The sequence below is a fragment of the Mustela nigripes genome, chromosome 12, assembly GCF_022355385.1.
Source record: "Mustela nigripes isolate SB6536 chromosome 12, MUSNIG.SB6536, whole genome shotgun sequence".
In the NCBI taxonomy this organism is placed as follows: domain Eukaryota; kingdom Metazoa; phylum Chordata; class Mammalia; order Carnivora; family Mustelidae; genus Mustela; species Mustela nigripes.
The window spans coordinates 26,366,071-26,382,302 of record NC_081568.1 but is presented as its reverse complement, the minus strand read 5'-3'; the positions used below and the strand labels follow the sequence as shown (position 1 = coordinate 26,382,302).

The window sequence follows — 16,232 nt, the reverse complement described above, 5'->3', positions numbered from 1 at the left end:
TGAGGAGCTGTGGTTCAGCGGGGGTGGTGGCGGCTAGAAGAACACATTGGCAACAAAGGTAGATGGCAGAGAAGCATCTTTTACCTCAGCTTGGGTTTTGAGGTGGAGGGGTGCTGGTGGATAACTTTCTCCCTAGAAAATACTTGACCACAGTCAATACTTATTTTTTTAATTAATTTATTTATTTTCAGCCTAATAGTATTCATTATTTTGTCACCACACCCAGTGCTCCATGCAATCCATACCCTCTATAATACCCACTACCTGGTACCCCAACCTCCCACCCTCCTGCCATTTTGAGTTCAAATTTACACTGTCTTACGGTTGTAATGGAGGTTAGCCAGAAGAAAGGCAGGCAGGGGCAAGGCCCACTCCCGTCCCCCAGGAAACTACTAGTAAAAGGAAAAAGACCCCATCCTGTTATTCTCCACCACCCTGAAAGGAGTCCTCTACCCCTTCCCATGTGAACAGCTCCCTGAGAGGTAGATGAGCAACTGTATGTGGAAAAAAACCTGATTGGATGACAGGTGGGTGCATGGAGGGTTAATCATATGAAGACAGCTGGCCAACAATCTTATAAAAACCTCTAGATTTAAATGCCAAAATAGCAACCGTCTTGGGTCGCCTCCGTCTTTGGGAGCGTTTATCCCCAATATACAGCCTTGCTGCCCACCACTCTTCGTCTGGTCTGCCTTTTCATTGTTTGAAGTGGTGTCACCAAGAACTGCAGGTACTAAAGGAAAAGAAATCCTGAAACAGAGAAACTCTATGCCAAAAAAAAATTCAAATAAACATATTTCTGACCTGGTAAAGCAATGGGATGCCTGGTAGAAAGAAAGATTAAAAACCTGCCTTGAAAAAACCAATGCTCAGCTAAAATGCACAAAAATCTCTAATAGATAAAGCTTTTGATTAGGTGAATTCATCATTTAGCTTCTAATTCAAAATTTAAGACAATCTACAGTTAAGTGAAGAAAGATAAATAAGAAAGATAATAAATCCAAATGACTTTGGATAAATGAATATTTTAGGTAAGGATAATAAAATGAATACATGAAAGAGGAGTTACATTTGAGAAAAAAGGAAAAATACACCAGAAGGTATTGGTAAGGTAGATATGAAATACAGTTACAGCCTCTAGAAATGAAAAATATGGTCATTGATTTTAAATTCAGTGTGTGGGTTAAACAGATTTGACACAGTTGAAAAGAAAATCAGTCAGCTGGAATTTAGAGCTCAGAAAATTACTTCCTATCTCTCTTGAGTATTTCTCAGAGGTGTTTGAAGGAGAGGCTGGTCTTTTCCTGATAGAAATCCAGACTTTTTCAACTTTTATATATAAGAAAAGTGAGAGTTAGAAAATATAAGTGAAGTTGAGATGTGAAAGACAGAATGGCAAGGCTCATCACCAACAGTTTAGAGGTCTGGGAAGGAGAGAATAGTGGTAATCAGGGAGAGACAAAATTTAGAGAGATCCAGACTGAGAATTTTCTAAACTGTGTAAAAATGTGCAATCTTATTTTAGAAAACATTGAATCTAGAACATAGTTAAATAGAGGGAATGGTGAATGATGGGTGGATAGAAGAAAGATTAAAAGGTGGATGGGAGCAGTGGAGCCATTTCTGGTGATCTGTAAGACTCTTGTCAACCTTCCCTTGTTCTTACTGTAAGAGGAAAAACAATAGGGAAAACCCATTTCACTCCCTGGCACATTAAGCAAGGGGGCTACTTTGGGTCATAAGTAAATAAGCTTGGGCTGGCTAAGTGCAATAGTTTCTATTTCCTTCAGTGAACAGGCTCAAGTTATAACCACCCAACTGTTTGTAATCAGAGTCCTTCGTGCATGGTTTGTATTGGCCTTTGATAGCTACTGTCCCCAATTACCCTGCCTGAGGTCAGTGATACTATGTCACCCATTTAGAAACTGGCCTCAACTGCTAGGAAATGTGTTTTATCTCCTGTTTTCTTATTGCTTAGTAGACCATACCACTGTGTAGGAGTGATGACAAAGCCCAAATTAAGTTTGAATCAAGAGTTCTTGAATAATTACATTTTTTTTTTTTAGAGTTTTATTTACTTACTTGACAGAAAAAGAGAGCACAAATGTGGAGGAGGGTCAGAGGGAGAACCAGGCTCCCCATGGAACCAGGCTTCCCCATGGAAGCCCAACATGGCCCTAGCACACTAGGATCATGACCTGAGCCTAAGGCAGACGCTTCACAGACTGAGCCTCCCAGGTGCTAATGATCACTTTTTATCACTCTTGCTCATTAGTAACAACAGCATTATTGTGAGTCTGTGGGTGACCAAGTGTGTCTTTCACCATCACTGTAGAATGCTTTTGTACAAATTTTGAAAATCCCAAAGAGTAGAGTTTCACGTTTGTTTTCCAGAATGTCTGCCAGACCCTGTGGTGCTCAGTGAAAGGCTTTTGTCGCTCTAAGCTGGACGCTGCCGCAGATGGGACACGGTGTGGTGAGAAGAAGGTGACGTGTCGGGCTGAGGAAGGAAGGTGGTGGGAGGGCGGCGGGCACAGGGTTCTTGGGAGGAACAGGGAAAGGGCCCTGGAGAGCAGCTGTCTGGGTGAATGGAGGTCACACAGTCAGACTAGCCAGGGAAAAGGATTCTATCTCCATGATGCCTTTTGAGCCTTCCCTGGAAACTGTGGAGAGAGGGCTGAGGCCCAGTTCCACACCTCACTTGCAAAACATCCATCCCAACTTTGCTGGATGAATGTCTGCAGAATTTACGGTTGATAACATCTGCTGAGCTTACTATCACCCTTCATTTTGACTTCTTCCCCCCTCCCTGTTAAAAACTGAAAATGCAAGCCAGTGGCTTCTGCCTTCCAAAGATGCTGGACTTGAGCCTCTTGCTATCTTCATTCTCATCATCTGATCTGACTACATTTCTTGACATCCTGCCCATTTAACTAAGGAGGAAAGCCAGACCTCCAAGAATTCAGAGGATGGAATTCCTGCAGACCGCTTGAGAGCAGGGGCACGTGTGCTGCTCAGCTAGACCAGCTGTGTTTGTTGTGAGCCTAAGATTCAGACATTTCCTGGGAATCTTTATGCCGCCTGAGAGTGGCAGTGTCCATCACCGAGATTCTAGAACTTGGTCAGAATGCACAGTGACCAGAAATAATGAGGGAAAGGACACCAGCAGAGAAAGCATGCCCAAACCCTCAAACAACCAAGTTGCATTTTCTTTTCTTTCTTTCTTTCTTTCTTTCTTTCTTTCTTTTTTTTTTTTTTTATGTTCACCTTCCTAAGCTGACAGCTGTGGAAGGATTGCCTTGAAGAGAGAGGACAGCTTTTTTTCTGAGCCATAGCTAGAACTAGAAACAATGGATAGAGTTACAGGGAAGCAAAAATTGTTCTCATTATTAGAACTTCAACTAGTGTTTTTCGGCTACGGGTGGACTTTTTGCAAGAGGATGCCGTGTCTGCTGCTGACATTAGATACCTACCAAGATACCTACCTAAGGAGAAGTGTTATCTCAGTGACAGTCTGCAAAATGTTTGTTTATGGTCTGCAGCAAGGTAAGAAGCTTGCAGCAGAAAGTAAATCAATGACATTATAAAACAACTTTGTTGCTAAGCAGACTGAGCCGACATGAGTGTCAGAGCAGGACTTTCCCAGTGAAGGAAGCAGTGTGTGGCTTTACCTTTTGCCATGCCATCGGCCAACCGCACTTAGAGGAACATTCCCCAATTGGCTGACTGCAACAAGGCAGCTGAAAGTTTCCTTTGGTTCCTAACATGGTCTCATTCGAAAACCCAAGACTCTTGGGAGACATTTTTTTTTGTAAGCCCTTCTTTGTTCTCCATACGCTGTGACCATCGGAAGCCTGCTTGCTTGGGGAAAATTGGGTTTAGATTTCTAGGATTCTTGGCCCAGCATGCTATGGGAACTTTCATGATGTATGTGTCTCCCGCCTCTTACCTCTCCAGTGGTGTATGGCTGGCAAGTGCATCACAGTGGGGAAGAAACCAGAGAGCATCCCTGGTGGCTGGGGCCGCTGGTCGCCCTGGTCCCACTGCTCCAGGACCTGTGGGGCTGGGGCCCAGAGTGCAGAGAGGCTCTGCAACAATCCTGAGTAAGTCTGGCCAAAAATATTTCCCTTCCTTCCACAAGCGCCAGAGTCTTGGCTAACGTGATGCCAGTGAGTTTAATCCTCCTAGGAGAAGTTCAGTGGGTTCCTAAAACTAAAGAGAACCAGAAGGTTCTTCAAAATGTGGTTCTGTTTTGTTTAATGTTGGTGTGGCACTGGATGGTTACTAGAACTTGGATAAATATGCTCATTCCATCATTTGGAGAAATAAGTAAATTTTCATGTGAAAAGATAATCCATGGGAAAGATCTTAGGAGACTATGCAGGGAAATTTTTCTAGATAACTTCACTCTGTCAGTGAAAGATTACTTAAACTCAATTTTGCTAATAAGACTGTAGCTTTCTTTGAATCATAATGAATGCTTAATTTTATGAAAATAATTTTCTTCCCTTAAGTTAACTAATAAATAGTACATTTTTGAGCATAATTATTTTGAAAATTTTAGATAAGGATTTTATGAACCTTAGGCTTTAATATTAACCATATTAAAGGTTCCAGAGAAGTTAATACACAAAGTAGTTTTCAATTTTTTAATTAAGGTACTAAAGTTTTTCATTATTTTAAATTTGCATAATGATACTATTATGTGAATTAAATTTAAATTCCCTTGTTTTCCAAATATATATGACATTAAAAAGAAAAGACTTTATGTATTTATTTGAGAGAGTGGGAGACAGATGGAGAGGGAGCGGCAGACTCCCTACGGAGTAGAGAGCCTGATGTGGGGCTTGATCCAAGGACCCTGGGACCATGATCTGAGCTGAAGGCAGATGCTTAACTGACTGAGCCACCCAGGCGCCCCCCCCCTCCAAATATATATGGCATTCTTAACTTCATTATTGCCTGGCATACTTGGGAAATTTTTAAGAAGTGTACATGTGATGCCTCTGGAAAGTAGAAAATATGTTAAGCTCCTTTGGCCTAGATTTTCATTAATCTGCACTGAGGAGTAAGAGTCCCTTTTTTTAAAAGGCAAATAGTGAATGTGATTACAATCTCCTAAGTATCTAAGTTCCAAATGTCACTTTTCCTTTTTATTAGTAAATATATTACTTTATGTATATATATATGTGTGTGTATGTATACATACACTGAATATTTAATAAAGATATATAATAAATTTCTCCTAAGAATTAAGTTAATATATATAAAGAGTTGAACACAGAACCTACTACATTAAATTGTCAATAAATGGTAGGTGTTACAGTAGTTATTATGATCTTTTTTCTCATTTATCACCCATAAAAGCATACCTTTGAGGGATTTGGATGAAATTGTTTTTAAATTTTACTCTTTAATAAAAGTCGCTCTTGTTTAAATAAAAGATTTCAGTGGCTTCAAAAATTAGAAGCCAGGGATTTCTTATTTCTGCAGAAAATCTTCATTTTGTGAGTTATTTCAATGTGATAAGAAATATGATTTCCATTTTAGAGATTAGTTAATGTAGGCGATTTGCTCTGAGACCTGTTGTCTGTGTTCTGTGTTCTGCCGCTACTGTCTACAGCCTCTTGGGAGGGTGATCTGTGGTAGTCAGAAAGGGACATCTTTGTTGAGGAACTGTTGGATGAATCTCTAACTTGGCGTCATGGGAAAAATGGTTCCAATGCCCATCTTAGAGACCACAGTGTGTCATAGAGTTTCCTCAGGTGAGTGACCCTGTCTGAGCTCAGTAGCTTGTTTGATTAAGTTTGTTGAGAACAATGACAATGGAAACATAGCCTCAGATTCAGTTGTGTGACTCAGGTTATGGATTCAGGCCAGTGCGGGGTCAGCTGACATTGAGACTCTGCTCTTGATGTTGATCAGGTGTCTAGTAAGAAGCCAGCAGAGGTTGTAAGACTTTCAGAGATGTTTGTTGGATGGAAATGGATTGGAGAAGAGCCAAGTCATAAAGTGTCACTCTGTCTTTATGAATGGGAAACAGATCTAACCTCAGATATCATGGACAATTCTTACTACCTTCTACATGGAGTCAGTAAAGGTGAACTGGTATGGTCAAAGCTCTTTTATGTTCAAGGAACAGAAGGCTACTCAAACCACATAATGAAAGGTGGGGAGGGAAATATAGGAAATGTCATGGGCGCTCAAGGAGAGCAAAGTACAGCAGAACCTCATGAGAAGACAACTGCAACCAGAAATGAATAAGACTGCCAGGGTTTGAAGTCTTTGTCCCCCTAGACCACATGGTCAGGCAGCGTAACAATGGATGAGGACTCTGGCTATGGACTAAAGAAGATAAGGGCTTAAATCTTGGCTCTCCAACTATCAGTTGGGCACTTTGGGAAGATGTCCTACTTCCCCGTGCTTTTAGAATGTGATTTCATCGAGACTGCTCACTTGGCATGCTTTCTGTCTTAGCACCGAGAAGCCACTTCCATTCATCCTCTAAGGCTGTTCTCCAGGAGAGCTGATCTGTGAGTTCTTTCCAATCAGCCTGACTTCCACTGTTTGCTTCCTTCCTCAAACCCTCACTGTACTTACAGTCAGGGATACATAATTGCTCTTAAATTTTCTCTTATTTATTACATAGATGATTATTTTTTTTCCTCCTCAAGACTATAAGCTTCTAGGAGACACATGGGCATGGGTTGACCTTTTTTGGACTCTGTCCTCCCTAGAAATGATGTTGAACACATTGTATAAATACTTGTTGATTAATACTTACAATAATCCAACAATGATATCATTTACTGAGCTCTTACACTGTATTAGCTACTCTATTAAATCTTCATGTGCATTGTCTTGTGATTAAGAACTATTATGCTCATTTCACAAATGAAAAAAAAATTGTGGTGTAGAGAAATAAGATAACTTGCTCAAAATCATCTAATTAATAATACAAAGTAAAGCAGAGTTCAAACCCCAAGGTATTTGACCCCATTCTGCTGCACTGCAAAAGCAGACACAATTCCCAATTTCAGACACAGTGAGGTGGAGACAAGAAGGCATACATAGATTGCCTGGAACTTTCTTTTTTTTAATTTTTAAGAAAGATTTTATTTATTTATTTGAGACAGTAAGAGTGAGAGAGAGAGCATGAGAAGGGGGAGGGTAAGAGGGAGAAGCAGACTTCCCATTAATCAGGTATCCTGATGTGGGACTTGATTCTGGGACTCCAGGATCATGACCTGAGTTGGAGCAGTCACTTAACCAACTGAGTCCCCTAGGTGCCCTGCCTGGAGCTTTCTTAAAGGACAGAGAATTCCTCTTCTTCTGTGACAGCAGTCTGATATATTTCTTTTGCCCTTTTTGAATGAATAATTGATCCTCGTGGGAAGGTTGTTACTGCCCTTGTGTGTATTGCAAAGGAAAAAAAAGGGTGGAGAAAGATTATTCTAAAACAAGGTTAACTTATATTTTCACTGAATGTTTATTAAGAGCTGTCTGTACTCAAAATATGACTTAGAGATTACAGGTGACATAGAGCTTGGATTGGATCATCAGTGAACTGTGTTTTGGAGTGATAAGTAGAGTAAATGCATACAGTAGATACAATCAGGCATCAGTGAAAGGAGAAAGAGTTTACTTCTGGCAGAAATCCAGGAAGAGTTTATGATGGAGGTATAGCATTATTCAGTCCTGAAAGCTTTGGTAGCACGTAGACAGAGATTTAAGATGGGGGAGGTCTATCCAGGGGCATGGAAGAGAAATAGTAAATAAGTCAACTTGTGTCACTGGAAAAATATGGAAATGAAGGGGTGGGTGAGAAGTGGTTGGTAGGATGAATTAAGTCAGGATCATGAAGGCCTTGAATGTTAAGCTAAAGAGGCTGGACTTGGTTCTGTGGTCATTGGGTGCCACAAAAGGTTTTTAAACAAGAAACTAAAGTAATTAAAGCAGTCATAAAAATTAACCAGATGTGTACAGTAGATTGAATGAGGGCAAAGATGGGCAGACAGGAAGAGAGAGAAGAATTAGACTAGTTCCGTGATTGTGGGAACAAAGAGGAGAAAACAAACACAAAGACATGATTGATGATTGGGTAGCAGATGGACTGGACGGTGGGGTCAAAGGAAGGCAGGGGTTGGAGGCTTCTGCAATCTGACCACTTTTAACTTGCTAAACAGGAATTAGAGGAACAGATTTTGGAGGGAGAATGATGCATCCCTTCTCAGTGTATATTTTGAGTTTGGGAGGCTGGGGGGATATACAAGTAGAAAAGATACACTCACTGTTTCAAATTAGGCAACTACAGACCTGGAACTGAATGGTCCTGGGCAACAACAACAGTCAAAAAATGTATGAAATTGGAAGAATTTTGGTAAAAGGTTAGTTTTGAGCGTAGATCAGGGCATGGTTTGGCCAAGACCAGACATGACCAGATGCCAAGGGATGTTAAAGGAAAAATGGTAGCCTCTAAGGAAACAAACGAACAGCTTGTCTGTTTCCTGTGTAGACCCAAGTTTGGCGGGAAGTACTGCACTGGGGAGAGGAAACGCTATCGCTTGTGCAACGTCCACCCCTGTCGCCCAGACGTGCCCACCTTCCGGCAGATGCAGTGCAGTGAGTTTGACACCGTTCCCTACAAGAATGAGCTCTACCACTGGTTTCCAGTTTTTAATCCAGGTAAGGAGCTGTGACGGTATAGGACAGTAGGAGCGTTTCTATGTCAGGGCATCTGGGATGCCCTGGGATGCCCTGGGATGCCCTGCAAAGTTCCACAGAGAGAGAATTACACCAGAAGGAGTTTTATATTTAAAGAGTGGAAATGCTGGCCTGGTTAGGTTGAACATTACATGTTGAAGCCTGAAGATATCCATTCGGTGCTGGGTTCTGTGAGAAATAAAAGACACTTATCAAACATGGTGGCTCACTTCAGGACCTGGGAGGTGCCCCTAAGTCATCAGTGAGGCAAACAGGAATGTGGTACTAGATTGCTGATGAAAGTGCTCCTCGATGAGTGTGTGAACTGATTATAATTTTGGCGGAAATTCAGAGAAGGTCGTTGTAGGTTTGGAGTCATTTCACAGAAGACGGCTAAGAAGTATTGATGATTGTTAAGCATGAGAGGTCTTTCTACTGGAAGAAGGAAAAGGGAAAGCATTCAAAACAGAATCAGTCATTCCAGCTGACAGGAGGAAAACACAAGGAAACCAGGATGGTAGGAAAGCCTTCATCAGAAATAAATGCAAGCCAGTTCTGGGCCAGAAATCAATATTTTGTATGTACAGGAGAGTATAAGAGGTGTAAAAAGTAAAATCAAGCATCTAAAGGATGCTCATCAGGGGATGGGAACACAGCTGAGCTGCAGAATGAACCAGAAGCTTTGACAATGCTTCCCCTGTGTAAGTACCAGTTACATCTTCCCTCCTGAAACTGAAGAAGACTCATTAACCATTAGGTACACATTAGCATCCAAAAATACCCATGCAATGTGTTATTATTCAAGCAGAGAATGAAAGAGGGAAGATTTTCCTGAGCTAAGGAGATTTGAGTCAAGGGAGTAAAGAATAAGCAAAATTTTTGATGATTTTTTTTTTAAGTTTCTGTCAATTCAGTGTGATAGAACACAAGAGGAATCATGTGAATGAAAATTATGTATTTGGACTATTTAAAAAATTATATAGCCAGGGCACCTGGGTGGCTCAGTGGGTTAAGCCTCTGCCTTCGGCTCAGGTCATGATCTCAGGGTCCTGGGATTGAGCCCCTCGTCGGGCTCTCTGCTCAGCGGGGAGCCTGCTTCCCCCTCTCTCTGTGCCTGCCTCTCTGCCTACCTGTGATCTCTCTCTCTCTATGTCAAATAAATCTTTAAAAAAAAAATAAAAAATTATATAGCCAATTGCTTTTGAAAGAAAGACTCAATAGTGCTTTGTCATTATGGGGTCTCTGGACTACCCTGATGGTGTTTGGTTGTCAAGGGCCACATTTGCTCCTTGCCCCCACACCGTTGGGTATCATCCTTGCTCTACAGGTGTGAGTCATTTGGTTATTAATTCAACTTTTCAGCTTCCTTATCCAGGTGCTTGAATATAGCAGAACTCATGTGTATAGTCGTGTGGACACACACACATGTACATGCACACATGCACATGTGTGCACAGGAGCTTTCACACACACATACAAACACACACACACAACTAATGATGAAAGGTACATCCAATTAGAACTATCTGTATTTATATTTTGAACATTCTCTATTTTGTTGGAGCTCTTTGGGACAGTAGTGCTATAGACCCCAAATGAGCAACCTGCCTGAACTAAAATAGCATAGCTGGCCCAGGGTTGGGACATGGGCTTAGTTTGGGATCCCCTCCTTGCCTGATGCAGGGTGGGGTTTGAGCTGAATTCTGACAGTTCCAGTAGCTAGACTTAGAATAATAAGATGTGATTTGCCTTGGCTTTTCATTTATTTACCAAGCATCTGTCATATGCCTGCGTATCGCATAGCAGAACAATAGGTACCAAAGAAACGAGTCATCAAAGTGGACATAAATTTCACTCACTTTGGAGGGATCATTTTGCATCTGTCACTGATACTGATGCTGAGTAAACCACAGGGGGGATTCAGCTGAGGGCCATCTGCTGACCTCACTATCCACTCGGGCTGGAAGCCTCGGGCTGGAAGCTTCCCTCCCCCATCCTGGTGGTATCCTGCAGGCTCTGGACCATTCCTAAAGCACAGTGACTTAGCTGCTAATCCAGGTAGCTACCGCCTTGAGCAAACACACTGATTTATTTTCCTCATTAAACTCTACCCTACAGAGTTATTTGTTTAGTTGGTGACCAGAAGTAGGTCATTCATGTCAACACCAGGCATGGAGCATTTCTTCTGGGCCAGGCATTGAGCACTTCACCCTCCCAGCCTCACCATCAGAAGTCACCAGAGGATAAAATAAATGTACAGCAGGGTTTTCAACCCATGTGGCGGACACTGATAAGTGTCTTGGTGAATGACTTTGAGCAGCTGGGCTAACTAGCTAATGACAGAAGAAGAACCATAGATTCAAGCAATTTGGAATAAGCATAGAAACTCCATCAAATTTTATAGTTTTCCATGGAACCCCAGGGCTTCCAAAAATGCTTGATTCTGATTTCATTGTTTTAAAAGATTTTATTTATTTATTTGACAAACAGAGATCACAAGTAGGCAGAGAGGCAGGCAGAGAGAGGGGGAAGCAGGTTTCCTGCTGAGCAGAGAGCCTGACTCGGGGCTCGATCCCAGGACCCTGAGATCATGACCTGAGCTGAAGGCAGAGGCTTAACCCACTGAACCACCCAGGAGCCCCTAATTTCATTTTTCAAAAAAATTTTTAAACTAGTCTTTAAAAGTGCATGTGATGTGCTGAGCACTGGGTGTTAGACGCAACTAATGAATCGTTGGATGCTAATCAAAACTAATGATGTAGTGTATGCTGGCTAATTGGACATCATATGCCAAAAAAATCAAAGTGCAATGAAAAACAATGCTTACACTCAAAAATATTGTGTTTCAAGCTTTAATATACCAAAGACCACCGGTGCACTAACTTACATAGTCAAATTAATTTGGCTTTTTGAAGGCCTTAGAATGAAAGTCTCCCATCAATACAATTTAATTGAGAAATATCCTGAGATTGCAGGCTGAGTTGCTCTAAACTGTTATTTGCAACTGTTTGCCTGTGAGTTGAGATTTTTCAATATTGTGCAACAAAAAACTAAAAGGAAATAATTAGATGCTGCAGCGAACGTAAGTCTAATTGCCATCCATAGGCTTGATTTCAAAATGTTCTTTTCCTCTTAATGATTTCTTTAGATCCCACTGACTTCTTTTTAACCACTATATCCTTGACCTTCAAAATTTTGCTTCATAAAATCCTGACTTTATGTTAGCTGCAAGTTCTTGTTTGAAAAAAAGAACAGTAATTATTCTGCTTAAAAGATTTGAAAACTACTAAATCAATCTAGATCAACTTCCTTTCCAAGATAGACATTTTCTTTTCCAGCACTCCTGACAAAAAAACTATCCATACTTCCCTTGATCACTTTCATGTAGGCACCAGCATGAAGAGCTGCCCTGATCAGTTGCATTTTCTGACCAGTATTTATATAAGCATATGACTCTGTTTCACTCTATGTTTTCTCATTTACCCACTCCCCAGCCTTGGAGATAAAGAAGCTTAGTCTCAGAGGTGAAAATAACTTATTCAAGGCTGTAGGATTTTATACAGTAGAACTGGAATTAAAGCATATGTCTGACTAAGAAGCTGATAGATAGATGATAGATATATATTTAAATGAATTTATACAGAGTCTCAGGGACTTTGTTAGCCTGTGTTAATAGAAATGTTTATCTATCCTACCTCTTCTATTAGGAAATGACCAGAGCCTGCTATCAGTGTTGTCGCTTTCCTGGAATCTCTCTCTTTTTTTTTTTGATTTTCACCTTTCTCAGAATACCCAATTTAGCCCAAATTCACTTAGGCTAATTTTTAACTTGTTGCTTCCAGATATTTAAGACCTAGTAAATAAATGCTCGATGCCAGTGAGGTTTCCAGCAAAGGTGGAGGGTTCTGATGTGAAGTCAGGCCCCATCTGCTCCTCCTGGAATAGGATACTTCAGGAACATCTTTCCAGAATCGCTGCAGTTAGGGCTCCCTAGGAAACGGACTCAGAAACCAGCACTAGCAGGCAGGAGGTTCAGCAGCTGTGGGAGAAAAGGAGAGGGAAGGCAGAGCAAGTATGCAAGGGGGAAGCTGGCCTGCAGGGCATGCACAGCAAAGGCCATACCCCTCCCCACGGGGAGCTCTGCACCTGGAAGAGACTTTCAGAGTGGCCAGGCTGAGGTGAGAGAGCCAGACCTTTATGCCCCAGCTGGACCGGTCACTGGATGCGGTCTGCCTAGGGAAGGAGTGAGGGTCCCACAAGCGGGAGGGCTCAGTCCCACACCCGGCCTGGGAGGTGTGCATGGAGCTTATTGCAATAAGACTTGGGCTTTTGATAGAAACAGCCTTTAAAGAGAATGTAAGCATGGGGAGCAGCTTAGGAGATCTTCTGGCTGGAACCTCTCATTTGACAGATTAGGAATCTATGGCTTTCATTTCCATCATTAGGAAATGATGAAATAGTATGGACGCTGTTGGCAGACAGCCCAAAGCCAGGCCCAACCCTCTTTGTCCTCACTTGCCTCTACAATAAAAGAAGATGAAAAGACTCACAAACTCATATTCCGGGGAGATCCAAATCTGACCAAAGAGGTAAAGATGGAGGCTCCTCAGGGTAAGGCTTGGAAGGGTTTTTAGTTTTGTTTTTGTTCTGGAGGGAAGGGGGAGCTCAGAGGGAGAGAGAGAATCTTAAGCAGACTCCATGCCCAGTGTACATGCAGAGCCTGACGCAGGGCTCCCGCTCAGGAACCTGAGATCATGACCTGAGCCAAAATCAAGAGTCAGACGCTTCACCAACTGAGCTGTGCAGGTGCCTCTGCAAGGGTTTGCAACGGAGGGTACTCCGTTACAAGGGTACTAACGGAGCTGTCCTCACCCCCACACCTTCCTGCCGTTCACCCTACGGGGAGTAGAGCAGTCACAGTGCATCCAGAAAGTGGACACCCCACATCGAGTGGCTGAGCAGGAAGGCCGGAAGGCGGATGACTTTAAACTCCCGCCTGTGGATCTCCCGTCTTTGGGGACAAATAAAGCCCCGCCTGTTTCAGACAAGGAAACAACAATTTCTGCTACTTTCAGTGAAACTATCTCCTAACTGATAATGGGAAGAGCTTGTCTTAGACTTAGGTCAGGCTTTGCTCTGGGCCAGACCCTCCACCCAGCATGTTATGTGTTTTCCTGATTTTCTCTCCACAAGAAAATAATAGGAGGAAATGTAGGGGTTTGTCCCAGTTTTTCTGGACTTGCTTTTAGATGAAGAGAATTTAAGTGGCTTGCCTAAACGCAGACTGTAGCGTAGAGCCAGGAGGAATTAGCCCAGGCCTGACTGCAGCCTCAGTGCTAACCAGTAAAACAGACTAGGCTAAGGTTCTGTCCTTAACAACCAGGCATTGCATTTTAAATTTTACCTAAGATGATGTTCCTATTTTTAGGAACAGATGATCTCACGGCCAAGGAACTCTGGTCTGGAGAAAAGAGCCCCAACAGCTGGCATTGTGACAAATTGTGACAAATGTTAGCTTTGTTAAACTGATCTGTCTTGAATCCTTGAAAACCAGGTTTTTCTAAACTTGTAAGCATTATGACAAAATTGTTCTTAAATAATTTAAGTTGTAATTCCAAAGGTAGTATCACATTTCTTAAACATATTCATCAAAAGACAGAACATAAAAATATATAACAAATGGAAAATATTACTACATTTAGCCTCACCTAAAACATCAGTGAAATAGGTTTAATTTATTGGAAAAAATTACCTCTGTTCTTGTTTTTATAGCTCCACAGTTATTGTAGAATGTATTAATTTTAATGCCTTCTTCTGTTTAATTAATATTATATTTTGATATATTTAGGGATTATAATATTGCCATATCAGAAAGTAAAAGAATATACAAGTTTAGATCTGCCAAAGTTACAGAGTCTTAGCAATTGTTTGATTTTTGGTTGAGTTTTTGGTAAGAACTTTATATGTTTTTTCCTTCAAGCTGATCTGAGCCTTGTTATTAAACTGAGTTTCTTTGTTACATTAAATATTACTTGTTACAAGAATAAAACATCTTAAGTTGTGTCTTTTGCTTAAGGTTTAGTATTTCTTGAAATCTGGCAAGAAACCGCAGATGTGCATATCACCCATGTCTTCTGCTCATGCAGGCTCTTCATTGTCCTATGAGACCTCACTTAGAAAACACAAGTTCAAATATAAAATTAAGACCTTCAAGGGCTGCCTGGCTAACTCAGTGGGTTAGGCGTCCGAGTCTTAATTTTGGCTCAGTTCAGGATCTCATGGTTGTGAAATCCAGCCCCATGTCCGGCTCGGCACTGGGCATGGAGCCCACTTGGGATTCTCTCTCTCCCTCTCCCTCCCTCCCTTGGCTCTCTGCTCCTACTCTCTTTCTTTCAAAAAAAAAAAAAAAAAAAGAGCTTCAAGACAGTGATGTAGAGCATTCAGCCAAGTGTCATGTCCTGGCCAGCAGCTTCGGGGCTCATACTGGGGGAGCCCTGCCTAAAAATGGAGTGTAGAAACTGGATTTTTGTTTAAATGGTGAAACTCTACTAGCAATCTACTTACAAAATATGAAATGCATCAAAAGTTTTCCTTGACCTAAGAAATACTTTTATCCTTCTTACCAAGTTTTATCTTTGGCTTCTAATGACCACTTCTGAAAATCATTATCCGAAACTCTTGAGCCATCCTGTTTCACCAGAAGTGAAAATGCAACTGTTGATTCATTAGGTTCATTTAGTTCCTTACACTTCCTTTGAGAGGATTAATCAGACAGAGTGAGGCTGAGAGTTCACCAGTAAATGAGCCCGAAAGTCTTCCCTTAGCTGAATTATAGATGGGTTTGAAAGCTCCTGAAAGGTAGAGAAAAAGAAAATCTTGTGATCCAAAGGGAAGTGTCAGGGCAGATGAATAAATCTGAGACAGTGAAAACATTCAATTCTGTGGATGTTATGGAATCCAAGGGGTTGGGACAGACTGTGATGATACTATAATGATGGTGGAGAGCTCAGAGCATCTGTTGCTACTCCTGTCTCCTACAGAGGCCTGTGTTCTAGGCCAACCCAATGACGTACCCAAAGCACCATGGAAGAGAAAGGCCAGAGGAGAGGACAGGGAAGTAGGACTTCAGGGTCAGGCTTGTAAAGTGCTGAAATGACCCTCCACCTTCCATTCAACAAGGTGCTGCTGCTCTCAAGCACAGGGTTCTTTCTGGCCTTCGGCACCCCTGTGGGTCACAGGTGTGTGAGCTCTGGGATAGTGGGAGCAGGAGGTCTGTGTGTTGTTATTGCCTGAAGATTCTTTACTGGATTATTCCTAAGACTCCATGGACCACTATGCTTAGATTCAGTAGAAATGTGTGTTTCTTCCACGAGTAGACTAGAGTTAGCCTGTCTAACCTTGGGTCGTAGTAGTCCCGTATCACATGAGCAAAATGCAAAGAAGTCCTGAAATGAGGGCCTCTCTTCTTGGAGATGTGTTTTATCACAGAAGAAAGGAGACCTTTCCAGTGTTCTTGTTGGATGGCCAAG

At 41.7% G+C, this 16,232-nt stretch overlaps 1 protein-coding gene across 1 annotated transcript in view; it reads left to right on the top strand.

Annotated features, from left to right (window-relative positions):
- The window catches only part of ADAMTS12 (ADAM metallopeptidase with thrombospondin type 1 motif 12), a 298,247-nt gene that overhangs the window by 196,722 nt on the left and 85,293 nt on the right, over positions 1–16,232 (top strand). The window contains exons 10-12 of the mRNA XM_059416968.1: positions 2,395–2,487; positions 3,958–4,103; positions 8,516–8,685. Coding sequence (XP_059272951.1) covers positions 2,395–2,487; positions 3,958–4,103; positions 8,516–8,685 — 409 coding nt within the window. The remainder of the gene's footprint in view (positions 1–2,394; positions 2,488–3,957; positions 4,104–8,515; positions 8,686–16,232) is intronic.